Source organism: Protobothrops mucrosquamatus, unplaced genomic scaffold (assembly GCF_001527695.2).
Source record: "Protobothrops mucrosquamatus isolate PMUCROS unplaced genomic scaffold, P.Mucros_1.0 scaffold680, whole genome shotgun sequence".
NCBI classification, from domain to species: domain Eukaryota; kingdom Metazoa; phylum Chordata; class Lepidosauria; order Squamata; family Viperidae; genus Protobothrops; species Protobothrops mucrosquamatus.
Genome location: NW_015386967.1, coordinates 81618 through 99977, shown reverse-complemented (window position 1 = coordinate 99977; position 18360 = coordinate 81618). Strand labels below are relative to the sequence as shown.

The following is an 18360-nucleotide window of genomic DNA, read 5'->3' as shown; positions in this document are numbered from 1 at the left end:
AATAAAGGGACTAAAGCATAAAATGAATAGTTTGACACAAAAAAAAGCATGTTCACATCACACATGAAATCCTCACCAATTAACCCAATTCAATGTGGACTTTAAATATTAGGTAAATATTTTAGCTTTTGATCTTACACCAACAGCCTACGTAATTGTCCTGGATGCTAGAAACTGATCTTCCATTGTATGGAGTATTTTGTAACCATTGGTAGCCCATTCTTATTTTCTTACAAGAATGTGTTTTAGCCTTTATTAACATTTCAGATATTTTAAATATTGCTCACAGTATTTTCAAGTTTTTGCATCTCCCTCCCTCCCTAAAATCTGTGCTAACAATAAATATGCAATCCTTTGTTAATTGTTAGAGGCATTACTGAGATATTTGTGATCCAGAACAGCTATTTATGTTAATTAACCTGATTTTTAAAACAGAAAAAAAGTACTCTGGAGACTGACAATTACTTATACTTAAGTAAGGTAAGTATAGCAATAACTGTTAATTACTTCTCCTCCAGCAGGAAATACCTTTGAAAATCCAGAATATTTAAACTGAATTTTAAAAACTCAAAATACATAAGCTACTTTTGAGAACAGCCCGTGTCCTATGTACAATGAAATGTGATTGTACGGAAACCCTGGGCGGCAATCTCTTGCCTTTCCTTTGGGGGGGGGTTGGGTTGTTAGCACCTGGGCACAACTTGCTCTGAATATGGGAGTTGACTCTTAAAATCAGATCCAATTAACACATCCTTGATATAACAGAATACAGTGTTAATTACATGCAGCTGATCATTGCTGGGTTAATTAAACACTCACCCCCCCAGCTAAGGCATTAATCTAATTAACAATTACTACAGCTGCTGTTTTCTCTTTACACTTGCTTTCTAAATGGTGCATATTCACACTTCAGTCCTAATCCAGCAAATTCTTCCTCTAAAGAATTCCCTTTGAGGTGGATGGCAGAAAGAGGTTAGAAATTGTGGTCAGTACTCAGAGAACTGAATACCTGAGAAATAATTTGATATTCTTGAACATGTATGGTGTTTGCTAAAGACCAAACTAAAATATGTTTATATTTTCTTATTTGATATACCCCTTTAACTGTTGAAGTTTGAACATTGTAGCAATTTTATAGTACTCCTTAAGAAGTATCAGCAGCAACCTTAGAACTGGAATTGATGTACAGCAATACTGTAGAGTTTTGTGCTCAAAGTTCTACTGAACTAAATAGTGGTATAGGTGAATATATACATGTGAATATATGGGGGAAAAGATTTAAAGTTTAATTGTACACATCAACTATTAGAAAGGAATTGATGGAAATTAAAATTCTAATAGGTCTTGAGTTCCAATATATTTAATACTATTGAGAGTTGGGCAGCATATAAATTTAATAATTATATCATACTTTCTTTTGGTTATAATACCACCACATACTAGAATATTGTCATTGTGTTTGTTTTTTGTTTTAAATGAGCTGTTCAGATCTCTAATCGACTTGATGTCACATTTGGAACCATCAATGCTGGGCTACAAAATATGGAAGTCTGCAGCCCAAAGGATTTTTTTTTTTTGCCTCTTTGAAATTCAAATATGAGGCAGCATACACAAAGATGGAGAGGTAAAGGCAATTTAAGCTTTATAGGACATACTGTACTGCTTATGGCATCCCTATTTCCCTATTATAGCAAAAATGCAGGTGAGGATATATCCAAAAAGCTTCAAAAATGAGAAAGGCACATGGTTTAGTGAAACTGATTTTGAAAAATAAATGTTGAGCCTTGAAGCTAAACATGTTTTGCATACTTTGTAAGAGATCACTAATTTCAGTCCATAAATTGGAAAACATTTTTATTCAAAGTATATAAGGCAGGCCGTAATTCCAGTTTTATTGTGGATGATAAACAGAGTACTCACATTACACATTTAATCCTATGACGCAGAAGCAATATACTACTCAATGTTCACTCCAATAGGTCTACTATTACTGACCTGTCTTGTGTTCCACATTTATCAGAATCATACTTTTGTTTTAAAATATACATAAAACACATACCCAAATGTACCCCTAAAAAAAAGATGAAGCCTATTAAAATTATTGTTGCTAATGGACATCTCAAGCTGCAATTATGTTTGGAGTGTGCTGTTTCCTATAAGCTACAACAGTCTTTATCAAGGCAGATTCAAACTATTACAAAAGGATTTATCAGCATTCTTGGCTCTGAGCAAGTATAGATTCAATTGAAAGTCAAGTTATTTCAGATGGTTCATATGTGCTAAGGCTCATTCGAATGCAGGGCTGGGTGTAGAAACCCTGCTTCCATTTCTTCTGTATTCTGAACTTCACACCTGCATTCTTCAATGATCATAACCCTCTTGGTTACCGGGTTAACCATGGTGCAGTTCATCTTCAGTTGCTTCATGGAGAATTTGGTGGGCAAGCAGTGGGAACAAAAGCTATAAATGCGATCATCAGCACCAGGAACGTGGAAAGAACTGCATTTCCCAAAGCACAGGTTGTTTTGTATCACCACTTTGTCACAATTTTCATGTGTAACGCTCTGAAAAGAAACACACTGTTATTAAAACAATTGCCATAGTACTATGTTAGACTAAGATAGCCAGATATATAAAAACTAATGTGTCCCTGCAACCTTTAGGTGCAAGCCTGTAATATTGTTTGAGAAGTGTTTTAGATACTAACAAATCGCAACTTTACTGCCTTAACCATCATTAGAAATGCAGAAAGATTTAAAGGGGAAATCTGTTTGCCGGCTCTTTGAAATATAGAGATTTCTACAAATTACTCAAGGTTATTGCCTAAGAATTCCCTGAAAATTTTCCCCAGCAGAATGTGAGTCAAACACCCATTTTCAGCTTTTTGCAATTTCAGTAGAACAAACCTGAAGTCTACTCTAGCAGAAATTTCCAGCCCAAAGTTATCAATATTCTGGTTTTTTTAATACACTTGTTAATATTTCAAATATCAGACAATTTCCAAGAACACCAGCAAACCACTTTTTAAACTGCAATTAAACTCCAAAGTTTTGGCTGCAAAAATCCATTTGCTATCAGATACCAACAAATATATATTTTAAAAATCCACATTTTTTTTCACATAGGGGCTGTGTAAATTTTTACAGCCCTTATTTTAGCTTTTCTTCTATAAATTGGGGAAAATAGCTTATCTTGCAGGGCTATTCTAAGCTTGAACTCTTGAGCAGTATAGCAGGGCCCGTTTCTAATTAAAATGTAGGAAAGTATTATATTTGTGACATTTACCTGAGAGAAAGGAAGCATGTTGCAAACCTCCTGGTAAATCTCACTTATCTTGATTGGAAGGATCACCTCTTCAGATCTTGACTTGGTCTTCAATTTAAAAAGGTCCCAGAATTTTTTGGCATCTTTTCTGAAGGCTGCTGCTGCGTCTCTCTTAGTCTGTGGGTGAGAAGGTGGATGTTTTGGATACACAGAGGATGGGGTTATGTTTGCAGAAGCCCAGCCTCCCAAATCATCAGCCACTTCTTGCTTAACTGTATCTGGGGAAATAAAATGAGGTCCTTGTGGCAAGTCTTGTTGTTTGATTTTCATTTCTGCCAATGATACCACTGGCCCCTCAGGTTTCCTCACAATTCTTTCAAATCCCCCTAAATACTTAGTGAGCATATGTAGGGAGTTTTTCTGTTGCATTTCTTCTCTTTGCTCTGCTTTTCCAAGCCATGAAACCAACAATATCTGAAACAATAGTAAAAACATTGTTGTTGCCTTTCTCCTTCAATTCCCTTCTGTTTAAAAAAAAAGGCAGCAGGAAGATTGTTGTATTTATAAAGGAAGCCTAAAATACTCGTTTTCAGCTGTTGAGTAGGGGAGGGGGGAAGAGACAGAGGGGAAGGCTAATCAGTGACACCCATTAACATTCATTAACTACAGCCTCTAACAATGATAAAGTTAACCTGTCCTGCTGTGTATGTGTATTTCTAGTTACATCTGTTTTCTCTAGTAAGAGTCATTTTGAATTTTTTGAATTAGAAGTTTAGTTGTTGTCTAAGTATTGGGGGAAATTCCTAGATATTAATTTAGGTAATGCATTTGGTCCCAAGTCACCATAGGGCATTAAGGATTCAATACCATAACATGGAGAATGCTATATTTGTAGGTACACATTACAGCTTTGAATTAAATTTCATGTCTTAGTAAGATTAAAGTTTATCATTTGAAAATAACAGCTGGATTATATCTGGTCAGGTTATATGCCATTTTGAATGGATCTAACTAGATTTTTTTTTTAAAAAAAAATTACAGAATGTAAAAACTAATAGAGGATGTACCTTTTGAAAAATGCAAATATTAAATAAAATAATGAGTCAGTTTCTCACTACTCAGATGATTAAAACACTTAGGATTTTGGAAATGTTCTAGTTCAACCTGTACTTATTGCAAGACTCTTTAATATGTAGTTCTTTTAAAGCAGTGTTTCTCAACCTTGACAATTTTAAAGCATGTGGACTTCAACTCCCAGAATTCCACAGCCAGCATTGCTGGCTGTGGAATTCTGGGAGTTGAAGTCCACATGCCTTAAAATTGTCAAGGTTGAGAAACACTGTTTTAAAGTCTTACAATAGGTAACAAAAATTGGGAAAATATTAGTCCATGCAGGTCCCCAGAGTGTAGACTTTAAGTATTGTCTTCCTTCTGATAAGTAGGTATTATTCTCAACTTTGTTTGCATATGAACTGTTTGTAAATCATGGATAACGCCCCCCAAAATGTTCCCATTGGTTTGGGTCAACCATCTTGCACTGTGTTTAAAAGGGAAAGATCCATGTCAACTCTTGGTATTATACTTGGTACTACTACTATGGCACTCCATGTGTACCATAGTTGTAGTAATTCATTTTATCCATTTTTGTAGAAATGGATTTGCCATGAAGGTTCTGTAAAATAAAATCCGAGTATTCATATTCCATCTTTTCTAGAAAGCCAAAGTTAACAACTGGACATGTATAATAGGAAAGTTAACTATCTGGCAGGTGTGCCTTTCAAATCTCACTTACAGTTTATAAGTGAAAAGAGCACTGATAAAAGTATCTTACTCATGCTGCATCAACAGCATCCAGAATGTTTATAGACCTCAATGCAGTGGTGGGATTCAGCCAGTTCGCACCAGTTTGGCAGAACCGGTAGCTAATTTTTTTGTTGTCCAGGCCCAGAATGGACTTCCGGAAGCGGCATCCATACAGAGAACCGGTTGTTCACATATTTGAATCCCACCACTGCCTCAATGGTGTCTTCATATATGAACTTTCAATGATTGTTTGGCTGTAAGTTATTGCTGTTCAAGCTGAAATCACAACCTCACCAGAAAGGATTGGATCCTATGTCTTTCCATATTATGGTGTAATTTTTAATAATTTCATAATTCTTCTCAACTTAAAACACTAAAAACAGCATTGGCCATCAGTCCCCTAGTTGCTTGACCTATAACCTACGTCTTTAAAAAATAAATGCATCATGTTCTATAATGGCAAGTAAAAAACATAACTGCTTTTTCTAAAAGTGGGAAGGTCAGTTTCCATCTGAGACACCACATGGTTTTAACAAGCTAAAAAAAAGTCACTTTAAATGCTTCATTTTATTATGATATATATTTTTCAACAGCTGGATGCAAGAAGAGATCGCCTCCATTCTCATGGACACATAAAACACACAGGGATGAAAACAGAGATAATAACAATCTTGGTAAGCAGTGAGTTCAAAGAAAGCTATTGCATTGTTTTATGAGGCTGTCTCAGTCCTTGTTATAGATTTCAATCTGGATATTTAAGTTGCTGCAACTGGTTCTGCTGGATGTGGACTGAAATGAATAAACATCCTTGGGAGACATAAACCAACATAATATATACATTTGCATAGTTGTTGTTTTCTTTGTTGAATAGCCATCCTGAGAGGGAGGAGACTGACCTGCATTGAGACTCTGGATGCAAAGGATGAAGAGTTTTACAAATGTTGCTACTCTCATCCCTACAAAAAAACCTATCCTAGAAGGCTTACTGCTCTGTCACTCAAGAGAGCCTCTGTCCCATTGCAAGGAGATGGTGTAATGGTTGAAGAGACTGTTTTTCTTGTCTTCAGAATTAAAGAGGTAAATAAGTTCCCTTGTAGCCCAAAACAATCAAGCAGCAAAACAAAAAGAGAGACTTGCACTGCCCCAGAAAGGAAGCATTTTCAGGATTCTGGAAGAAAAAGCATTCTTGTAAACTTAAGGCAGAGAACTCCTCTGTTGGTTCTCTCTTGTAAATATGTTGGGACTGATTTACAGAAGAAAAATGGTAATGACTTGAAATGTCCTCTGTCTTCTTTCTTCTCATTCCTCCCCACTTGCGCCCCCCCACGCTTCCTTCTCTCCTTTTTTTTTTAAACAAACAGAACAACTCTATGCAATTGTTTGGGTCACTGAATATGGCAATCGTGCACCTGGACAATCAATGCTGCTAAAGCCACATGGTGTGTGTGTGTGTAATGTGTGTGGGAGGAGACCAGGCAAAGATAGGAGCAATGATGCCTATGTTGCAAATTGCCTCCCCCCCCCCTTTCTATGGGTAGCTTGAGGTTTTGATGCAATATATTTTGATCAATTATCACAGCACCAAGTTTTTTCTGGAAAATTGATTATACATTCTCAGCAATCTCCAATGCTATTTTTATTAATACATTGTATTTAGATATTACAGTAGAAAACAGCACATAATGCATGCCATTTAAGGTACAAAAGTAGATCGGCATCCTTTAAGTTCAAATAAAACTAAACCTACAGCAGTAAAGGTATTATTTTATCTAGATTCATTCTATCTCTCCAAATACACATTGCACAGGAAAAAAAATCTATTTTCAGTGCCATTAAAAAGGGAAAGGGGAACTATGTGCCCATAAAGGATCAGTATACTTATAAATATTTTCACCTATTTATCAATATGGAATAATGGAAGGTAAAACGTGACTTTGAAAAATAACATTATTTTTCCAACAAGCAGTCTCAGATTTACATACAAGTGTGTATTAGGAGATTATTGGCGTGTCAAAGTGAACTGCAGTGAGTTTTTAAAAATTGTTTTTGTTAGTATATCTCTTTTTCCCCTTTCAGAATTTGTCAAAATATTTATTCAATTGCAGGCTTTTATAATAACTCAAATAGATTACCCAGTGTATTTTGCACATTCCAGTCTGTACGAATTTCACATATATTCTTCCTATATATTTTTTGTGTGCAAGTGGATTTTGTTTTCAAATTCTACCTCCCATTTGCGGTACAATTCTTCCCAGCAAGCATTCACACAAGAGGATTGGGAAATGTGTATAAATTCTCAGGTTTGTCTGGCCCAGTCTAGCACCTTCAAAAGGTGTTGGACTGCAACATCCAGAATTCCTGTCTAGGTTGGTTGTAGTCTCAACACATCACAAAGTCGCAAAAAGTTGAATGGACATTCAGAATGTCTCCAATGTTAATGGAGGGAAGGAAAGAAAATTATCAAAGAGAGGCCAGAGAAATTTACATGCAAACAAAGCTTAGAGCTTATCAGGGATGATAGCAAAAGTTAAAATGCTTCTGTTGGGAAATCAGCTAGCAATGATGGCTAGGGAAATCCTATAATGCTTCAGAATTTATATTCATAACTCATAGTCAATTTTGAAGGGAACACATTTGAATTTGTTACCATGAGAATTGGAAAGTTCACTTGACATTTAGCAATAGCACTTAGACTTGTATTCCACAGTGCTTTACAGCACTTCCTGAGTGATTTACAAATGTCAGCATGTTGCCCTCAACCATCTGGATCCTCATTTTATCGAGCTTGGAAAGATGGAAGGCTGAGTCAACCTTGAGCTGGTCAGGAACAAACTCCTGGTTGTGGGCAGAGTTCACCCGCAATACTGCATTCTAACCACTGCGCCACAACGGCTCCTACATTTGCCCCAAATATAGACATATAGAAATTTATCACAGAATAACGTAATGCAATTTTGTTAAGGGAATGTTTGACATTTGTTGGAAGTTTACATCCGGATATATTATAAAATGGGCACGAGCATTATGGAGTGGCACTGTGTTCACTTTTTTGCTCAGTGTATCTGCAAGCAGCTTCCTTTGACCAAGCGCAGAGCAGGATTTTGTCTGAATTCCTAAATAACTGTAACAGTTGTGGGGGATGAAATGTCTTATCCGAGAAAGATGGTGAATAGCATATGATATAACGTCTATGCTCAATTCAGAGCTTTTTCCAATTAACCTTTTAGCCTCTTCATATACAGGATCTCTCGAAAGAGACAGAAATGAGTTCTGGAACTAATGAATTTGATTCTTGACACATAGCCATTGTATCACAAACCACGGGAGAGCAAGAGCAGATAGGACGGCAAGCAGGAAAAAAAATTTCTGCATCTCATTTGAACCCTTTTCTCAAGTAGGGATTTTTTTCAAATAGGGCCAAGCAACTGCCTATTTATAAGTTCCATCAACACTTCCAACTGACTGAAAATAAAAGTTTTACCGTATAGAAAACCAAGTAAGGGGTCTAGCTATCCGTTTTGTTTACAGTTTTGTGGAACACATGTAACTGTACGCTTTGCCCTTCCTGCACTCTTTTCTTTGCCATTTTCCTTGCTGTTGTACTAAAATGCAGTTCCTCCTTTGCTTTGAAAGACGAGGCAGGCCTCTTCTCCAGTTTGTGAAGGCAACACGTTCCCTGTTGATCCATTCCAGCTGACCTGGGTTTCGTTGATCATTCAAACCTATAATGCATTACATGTATAAGCAGACCGTCTGAGAACAACTGATTCAAGCATTTTAACCAAGTTTTTTTTTAATTTATAAACAAGTTTTATTAGTCTTTTAATTTTTACATCAGAGTGCTCAAGAAACACCGTGGTGATAGGTAAATCAATCATCCAAAGACAAAATCATACATATATAACTCAAATTAATTCATTAAATGTTCCCTCTCTATTTCCCTCAAATAGTATAACATATTTAGGTTAATCCATTTCTACATTACATCTATATCAGTGATGGCGAACCTTTTAGAGACCGAGTGCCCAAACTGCAACCCAAAACCCACTTATGGATCATCGGGTGCCGGATGGGTGTGGCCCATTGGGTGAGTGTGGCCCATTGGGTGGGTGTGGCTGTGGTGGTAACGGCAGACTGGATGGGACTAAAAAGTTCAATCAATCAATTCCAACTTTGCAAGATCTCTTTTTTTTCTCCGCGAAAAGTTGAAATTGACTGATTGATTGAACCTTTTTTTTTCTGCACACGGCGTGGAAGCCTAAAGTGAAAAAGTTTTATAAAATTCAGCTGAAGGCCTAGGACTGGGGCGACAGCACGCGTGCCCACAGAGAGGGCTCTGAGTGCCGCCTCGGGCACCCGTGCCATAGGTTCGCCACCACTGATTTATATAAATCCAAATCCTGTTTTTAAGCTTTACTAATTTACAATTACTATAATCCAATTTAATCTTGAATAAACATATTATTAGCACTTCAGGTATCCCTTCTACAATAACCAAGTTTTCTTTTTGTTCTATCTGATCTTCCATGTCACAGATTTTCGAATAATTTCCAGGTTTTTTTTTCTCTTCCAACAATAAATTTGTTCCATGAACAAGGAAGATTACATTTTGTGGTGAAAATAGATTCTGCTGGTATTTAGACTAGAGAAATGTCTGAAGATTTAATTGCAAGGAACTGCTGCAACTGATCATACCTATTTTCTGATTGGTGCTTTTCTACCATCTAACTGAGAGCCATCTTTCCATTAGCTTTTAGGACAGAGGTCCCCAATCTTTTGGGCACCAGGGACCGGTTCTGTGGAGAATACTTTTTCTGTGGACTGGAGAGTGTGTGGGTTTTTGAGCTGCCTGCATCCCATGGATGGGGCTTTGCTTGTTTGTGTGGACCGGTTGCTGGCATGCCGCGGCCCGGTACTGGTCCATGGACCAGGGGTTGGGGACCTTTGTTTTAGGACACAAAGGAAAAACACCAGAAAAAATGAAGCATGGGATCCTTGGTTGTTTTCTTGCAGATGTTTCATTACCAAAATAGGTAACATCATCAGTTGTTGAATAAACATATTAGTTTATTAGTGTGGCTTCCAAATCACACGGGAGTGGGAGTTTGCTCTCATTTTATATACTAGTGGTTTGCCCTGTCAGTGTTGGTGGGAGTATGGAAGTAGTTGGTAGATTTGGTCAAATTACCAAGTGTCCCAAGGATAGAAGTGTAAGTCAGAAAACTGAACAGGAATTTACATTCCCCGACCTCTCAGGAAGACTTAGATGGACTAAGAGGTATTGCTTATGAAAATGTTTTATTGTAAGTGTACTTGCATGTGCAGTATCACACACCTAAACATTGTAATAATATTTAATCCTTGTTACTGTATCAATAGAATTTAGTCACGATTTATTGTCCATTGGTCAGACCACACCTAGAATGCTGTACCAAATTCTGCACACTGCTTTTAGGAAGGATATTGGGAAACTGGAGCACGTTCAAAACAAAACAACCAAGATGATAAGAGTCGTGAAAGGAAAAACATACCAATAATGGTTAGTGTATTGGATATCTGTAATTTGAAAAAAAGGTTACAGAGAGAGAACAGGGGTCCCCAACCTGCGGGCCGTGGCCTGGTAGTGGGCCATGGCCTGCTGGCCACTGGACAGGCTGGCCAGTGCGTGCACGTGTGTGCGCACATTCCCCCCACAGTGCTAGCACTGTGGATGCGGGGTGCAAAAATGGGCTGCTGCTGTGCCTTGGTGCGTGAAAACAGGATGCTGGCATGGGGCGCGAAAACAGGATGCTGCCGCGCCACACAAAAATGAAACTCCACCAGGGCGTGGAAACAGGGCGCTGCACTGCACAAGAACAGGGCAGGGTTAGCAAGTATCACGCAGGTTTAGCAAGTATCACGCCCCGTTTGTATCACGCGTGTGCTCACGGCCCCGTGCCCACATGCGCGCGTGTAAAATGCTTCCCCCTCCCTTTCCCTCCGGTCCGCCAACTGAGAAAGGTTGGTGACAATGGTTTAGAAGATGGGCAAAATTGTTCAGAGTTGATACAGAGAAACAATGGATTTAAGTGACTGGGAAACGGATTTTCCTTGAACTTCATGAAAAAACCCTAATGGTAAGAGCTATTCCACAATGGGACAGATTTCCTAGGGAGGTAGGGCATTCTCCTTTGCTAGACGCTAAATGGCCATCTGTGAGGGATGCTTACAGGCAGTCCTCGACTTATGACAACAACTGACACCAAAATTTCTGTGGCTAAGCAAGGGAGTTGATCACATAATCATGGGAAATGCTGCATTGGTCGTAAAGTGCAAGGACCAGTTGTACATCCCTTTTTGGGAAGTGTAGCTTTGTGAGGGTCACCAAATGAATGGTTGTGAGGTAAGGACTATCTCTGGTGGATTCCTTGTATTGTAGAATTCTGCATCTTTCATAGAGAAATTTCGGACAGTTGTAAGAATACATACCAATCCAAAAAGGTCTTTTTCCACTGAAGTTCCAGAGCCAGTGCATGTGTGATTTGGAAGCCACACTAATTAAATGGCCATGGTATCTAGAAATAAGACAATTTTTTAGACTCAGGGGAGATACAGTACCTGCTACTCATCAATTATTATTATTATTATTATACAATCCTGTAATCCCTTAATTTTGGATAGAGTCAGGGTAACCGAATGGAGTTAAGCTTTTACTGGCCAGATGCCCTTCCTGATGCCTATGAGGAGTTCAGAACGGATATTTTCTCTTTGCACCCTGATAGAGAAACATCTGTCGCTACCTAGGATTGAACTCTCAACCTTCATAGTAGGAGGAGAGCATCTTCAACACTATGCCCTGACACCACTCACTCATCAAGATATAATAAATGCACTAATTACTTGTAGTTTAACCATAGACACCAAGACTGGGAGTCATTAAAAAGAGTTTTAGGAATTCTTTTCGAAAGGGCATCTTCAAAAAGTTTTCTGCATGCCCCTCTCTCTACAAATACATTTTATATATAAGCACCAACAGTTTATTTCATCTAAGCATGCTGAAATTTTAACATGCTCTACAGCAGTGTTTCTCAACCTTGACAATTTTAAGGCATGTGGACTTCAACTCCCAGAATTCCACAGCCAGCAATGCTGGCTGTGGAATTCTGGGAGTTGAAGTCCACATGCCTTAAAATTGTCAAGGTTGAGAAACACTGCTCTACAGATAGCCTTCGACTTAGGACCATAATTGTGCCTGGGATTATGGCCATAAGTCATTGCACTGGTTAAGCAGGCCAGCATGTAAGCATGCCCAATTTTATGACCTTTTCTTGGCAATTGTTAAGCAGATGCAGCGGTCATTAAGTAAATATGTTTTATCCAATAGATGGTTTTTTTTCCAAAAACCAGAAGTAAATGTCAGAAATCAGCAAAAATAAAAAATCGTAATCATGTATTCACAGGTCACTGAAAACAGGTGTACAGATGGACCAGTTGCCAAGGACCCAAGTATGTGTGAAGGAGTGAAGGAGGGCTGTGGCCATCAGAACTTCAAACCCAGGTCATAAATACCTTTTGGGAGTCCGTTGTAACTTCAAGCAGTTGTTAAGTGAAGATTAATTGTATGGTGTCTTAATCATGTACAAAGATGTTCTAACTGTTTCAAACTTAATTTTCATAAATTCAGCCCAAGTTGGCTGAATACTTTCAAGCGATTAGAATACGTATTTTTCTTGGTTGGTTATGTATTATTCAACTCTTCAGTAAGTAATTATTTAAAAAGAAAAATGTTTTTGTTTGCAGGTATAAATGTGTGTGTGTGTGTGTGTAATATGTATACAAATGCCTCTTCTACAGGAAAAGTTTATAGATAGGACTTAACTTTATTGCCTTAAAATATCTCATCATAAATCCATTTACTTTGAACTGGAATGATTCTTCTTATTTGTTTAATACACTAATAAAACAGAGTTTATTGAGCTAGTCTCCCAAGAACATTTCTTCTAGCTAGAAGACTTAGATTTGACATACTTCTGAAATCCTAAAAGGCAACTGAACTTTCTTGTTTTTTCTTTGAAAACATTTTGCTTCTCATCCAAGAAGCTTCTTCAATTCAACCCTGACCTGGATGATTCAGACATACTTCTGAAAAACATCCTCCTGCCAAATGTCCCATTGTTTTATCCTGTCTTCCAATTGTGATAAGCCAAACCGTGGTTAGTTTAAAAAGTGGGCTGACTGCTTTTAGTCATTATGAAAAGTCTAGAAGCCAGGCAACTATGAGTTCTAGTCCTGCCTTTGCCATGAATAACCAGCTGGGAAACTTTGGGCCAGTCATTCTCTCTCAGCCCAACCCACCTCACAGTTTGTTGTGGGCAAAATAAGGGGAGGAAGGAGTATTATGTATGTTCACCACCTTGAGTTACTAATAAAATAATAAAGGCGGGATAAATGTCAAATAAATAAATAAAGCTATGTACAAATGAGGCTCTTCTTACCTTTTCTTGCACGTTTGGGCAGCAATTGCCCATGTGGCTTTTGGGTCAGTGATTAGGATATAGCATCTTCCATCATGATAGGTCCATCCTGACTGACAGGTTTTCATTTTAATATCCTAGAATAAAGCATTTTTTTAGTTCAGAATGACCTGCTAAATTGTCCACCTTGAAGGAAGTGTTTGACTCCTTTCAGAATTGGGCTCGGGAAAGATACGAACGTTATAACAGGTCATTTCTGTTCTAAATTATGAATTTGGCTACTATTTCAATTCCTGAGGGCATCTGCATATAAACGAAACACAAATGCCACCTATTGCTTGGCAGTAATAAGTATTCCTGAATACAGTACACTACCACTCAAAAGCTCAATTTTTTATTTTCCTTCCTGTACCATGTGGGGAAGGATTTTTTTTATTACAATGTATGCCTTCTACCTGCTCATAATTAAGTCACTGGAGTGACTATTTCTGCCTTTGCTTGTTCTCGTAATGTACATTCAATATATCTTACCACAATAACCTTACTTGCTAGACCAGGGGTAGGCAGCCTTGGCTCTTTTATGACTCGTGGACTTCAACATGGCTGGCTCAGGAATTCTGGGAGTTGAAGTCCACGAGTCATAAAAGAGCCAAGGTTGCCTACCCCTGCGCTAGACCATCTTCCTTATAGCATGCCACAACTGCTCCCTCGTGACATATATCTTCCTGGAGTTATAACTTTTGTTGTATCAATGAATGGCCTTCGATCCACAAACTGTATGTTTCCATAAATTGCAGCATTCTCAAGCATGCTGATAATGAGTGTGTTTACATTTTTCTCCCTTCAAAGTCAGATGTGGGGATCAAATTGTTACAATACCATTTGGCTTCGCTGGTATTTACACTTCTCGAACGTTAAGCACCCTGAGTACAAGGTGTTCCCTTTCCAGACATAGGGACAACCAGATTCCTTTCTGCCCTTTTCTGTGTTCCTTATCAGCTATAAACCATTTTTTTTGCGAGTGGTGAATTAAAAAAACAACAACATACAGACACAGGAAAAAGAGATCCCTACCTTGTTTGAGTAGTTCCATGATGTCCAGGCAGTACCGTTGCACAGAAACATCTTCTGTACGTTTTCTTCAAAATACAAGAGACCCTTCAAGTTTGGTCTGCATCTATTTGGAAAGGAAAGACTGTCGCCCTGAAAACAAACACTTGAAATATTAACGTTCTATATTGTTTATTGCTTATTGTTTATCTATTTTTGTTGATAGATATTAAATCGGTGGACATCATTGAAGAAATCCGTCATTTTAAAACCTCTTTCAGAATTAAGTGCACATTATTGTCAGGCCCCCAAACCAAGAATAGCACATGGTGATTTCTCCCAGCTGAGTTCTTTATTGCTTTCACATCTGTAGACAGAATCTTGCCAGACTGAATACTCTACTATCTGCATATATATATATACACCATATACTCTGGGAATTATTAGTGAAGGGCTGTCTTCACCCTCTTTCTTTCACACATAAGATCTGGGCTGAGTTGCCTCTTACTCTTAGGAATACACTCCCTCCCTCCTGGGGTCCACTTGCTTACTACATTCCATCACAAATATTTCCTACAGCTTTACTATTTTTATTGTTGTCATAAAGTAACTAATAATAATAAACATCCAATAAATCTGAAATGCTCAAACCTCTGGTTTTAAAAATGTTTCAAAATTCACCTGACATTAAACTTTAAGCTAGAGATGGAACCCTACCTGGATAGTCTAATCCAGGGGTCTTCAAACTTGGCTGCTTTAAGATTTGTGGACTTCAACTCCCAGAATTCCTCAGCCAGCCAAGCAGCCAAGTTTGGAGACCCCTGGTCTAATCTAAAGCTGCTGGGAACTTTAATTCTAGACGGTGACATCTTCCCCACTGGAAATGCAAATTCAACAGGAACATACCAGAATACTGGAGTCTGCTTGCAGAACTTCCATTTTCTTGGAGGAAGGTACATTTTTTCTCGGCTCTCTTTGGCTTCTTAAAGATACAGTTCCCATCTTGTTTTTTCTAGGCAATGAACTGCCTTCATCTATTTTCAGCCCTGTCATCCCATGATACTTTGAAAGAGATAGAAAAGAGAGTCTCACATCAGTTAATTCCAAAGGCATTTAATTCACAGAACTAAAAAAAAAGAGAGAGAGATGGTTTTGATATACAGATGTCAAAGACATAAAGGACCCAATATCTGTGGGAATAATATTTAAAGTAGAGCTGCTCCAATCCTATATAAAATGGGCAGTAATTTTTGAGAACCAACAAGGCACGCGAAGTGAATTGATAGTTCCTCCTATTCTCACAATCTCTTTTTCTCTATTTTTACATGATTTGTTTCCAATGATATATTCTGGCTAGGGAAACCTATTGGGGAGTTAGGTTTATATGTATGAGGGTAAATAGAAAAATGAGCACGGAAAGCATTCTTGCACTCATCACTCACAAGGATATTTTGCACTAAAACAGCAGTTCTGTTTACTTAGTTCTGTTTACTTTTGCTCTTAAGATTCAGCCTACATCAGGAGTCTTCAAACTTGGCCCTTTTATGACTTGTGGATTTCAACTCCCAGAATTCCTCAGCCAGGCACGCTGGCTGATGAATTCTGGGAGTTGAAATCCACAAGTCATAAAAGGGCCAAGTTTGAAGACCCTTGGCCTAAATGTTCAACTCCACCCTATTTCACATCTAACATTGACTAACGGAGTTCAAATAGTCGCCATCACCAATTCTAACTCAACTAACCTGAAAATAAATGGAATTAAATCTGTACTAAACACTTTTTACATCAAAGAAAATGATGTGTATCCTGAATTCATCAAGTATTCTATGTAACAGCGCTATAAATAAATATTACAAATAAGGAACCTATTACTCAATAATGCTCTTACTTTAAAAAACTCATCTGTGTCATTTCGAAAGATAGAAGAGGGATGAATCTGAAAGGAAAGGGAAAAATATAGCTGAATAACAGAAGCAAAATGTAATTTGTATATTTTCCCAAGGTAGTTAGTGGTATTGACCATAGTTAGAACATAAGAAAAAACTTTATTCTATACCTATCAGCTGAATAATTGGGGGAAAGGGAGAGATCTTTTGAATTACAAATACAAAATCCACTCAGAAAAGTTAGAATCTTTTATTATAAACAAATTGACATTAGTCAACTTTACCTAACTCTTTCCCTGATTCTAATTTATCTCTTTTGTACTCTTGGCTTTCCATTCTACAATTGTTGGAGCAATTTCCCATTCCAAAGGAAGCAATAAAAAGCAAACAAATCAGCTTTATAACCTATATCTGAAGAATGTTTTCTTGCCATAATACACCAATATATAAAAGGGAAAATATTTTGCAATCCGAACAGAATGGAACATTTTTTAAAAAAGACTTCTTTAGTTTATCTGAGCATTATCATTCTCTGAATTTTTGACCCCTAGGGAGACTATTTCTCTCTTGACTCTATAGAAAAAAAAACCACACACATAATGAAGATGGAAAATTTAAGCTGCCATGGTGTAAAAATATCTGAGAAACAAATTGGGACTGGAAAATCTTAAGTGTAAGGCTCCTAAGTCAAAGAAAAAAAAGAAACAAGAGGGCAAAATCAGGCAATGAGCTAAACCATAGGAGGTGCCAGGATATGACTTGCTTTGTTGTTGTTGTTAATTGCGAAGTCGTGTCCGACCCATCGCGACCCCATGGACAACGTTCCTCCAGGTCTTCCTGTCCTCTACCATCTTCTGGAGTTCATTTAAGTTCACACCTACTGCTTCAGTGACTCCATCCAGCCACCTCATTCTCTGTCGTCCCCTTCTTCTATTGTCCTCAATCTTTCCCGGCATTAGGCCCTTCTCCAGGGAGTCCTTCCTTCTCATTAGGTGGCCAAAGTATTTGAGTTTCAACTTCAGGATCTGGCCTTCTAAAGAGCAGTTGGGGTTGATCTCTTCTAGGACTGACCGGTTTGAATGCCTTGCAGTCCAAGGGACTCGCAGGTGTCTTCTCCAGCACCATAGTTCAAAGGCCTCAATGACTTGCTTAGGGCATCAAAATGTCTATAGCTCAGTGGTTCTCAACCTTTTTAATGCCGCGACCCCCAACTGGTCGTAAGTCGAGGACTAAACCGGTCGTAAGCCGAGGACTAAACCGGTCATAAGTCGAGGACTAAACTGGTCATAAGTCGAGGACTACCCAACCGGTCGTAAGTCAAGGACTTTCCCTGCCCGGGAGCGCTGCGCATGCGTGGTTCCGCCCCCTGCGCCGGCCGAGGCGTAGCTGGCAAGCGGCAGAGACGGAGCAGGCCGACCACCAGCTGGCCCAGCCCAAGGGAGGTAAGGCACCCGCCGGAAAAGGGGAAAAAAATGGCAGACAGCCTTGCTTGGCGACCCCCATGAAATAGTCGATTGACCCCAAATGGGGTCGCGACCCATAGGTTGAGAACCGCTGCTATAGCTGGTCCAGCACACTAGTGACAATATAGTCCTTGATTTACCACTGGTCACTTGGCAAGCATCTGAAGTTACAACTGACCCCCAAAAGAGTACTTATGAACCAGATTCAAAGTCCTGACAGTTGAGTCCATTATAACTGTAACTTTATTTATTTATTTATTTATTTATTTAATTTAATTTATATGCCGCCCTTCTCCCGACGGGACTCAGGGCGGCGCACAACATACTTAAAACCAAAACATATATACAATCCCCCCCTTAAAACCGAATTAAACCAAATTTAAAGTTGCGTCTTCCAAATTCCTAAAAAACCCAGTATAAAATCCACCCTAGGTCAGGTCC

General features: G+C 38.4%; 2 protein-coding genes across 2 annotated transcripts in view; both read right to left on the bottom strand.

Moving 5' to 3' along the window:
• Positions 1-2224: 2224 nt before the first annotated feature.
• Positions 2225-3759, bottom strand: CER1 (cerberus 1, DAN family BMP antagonist). The gene is made up of 2 exons (XM_015818095.2): positions 3286-3759; positions 2225-2564 (listed from the first exon to the last, which is right to left on the bottom strand). Exons 1-2 carry the CDS (start codon positions 3757-3759, stop codon positions 2280-2282), a joined length of 759 nt encoding a protein of 252 aa, XP_015673581.2. The 3' UTR covers positions 2225-2279.
• Positions 3760-8568: 4809 nt separating this feature from the next.
• Positions 8569-18360, bottom strand: part of FREM1 (FRAS1 related extracellular matrix 1) — a 78703-nt gene continuing 68911 nt past the window's right edge. Inside the window, exons 31-35 of the mRNA XM_029284522.1 lie at positions 16459-16506; positions 14595-14723; positions 13542-13657; positions 11536-11621; positions 8569-8789 (exon numbers count right to left, since the gene is read on the bottom strand). Coding sequence (XP_029140355.1) covers positions 8590-8789; positions 11536-11621; positions 13542-13657; positions 14595-14723; positions 16459-16506 — 579 coding nt within the window. The 3' untranslated portion in view covers positions 8569-8589. The remainder of the gene's footprint in view (positions 8790-11535; positions 11622-13541; positions 13658-14594; positions 14724-16458; positions 16507-18360) is intronic.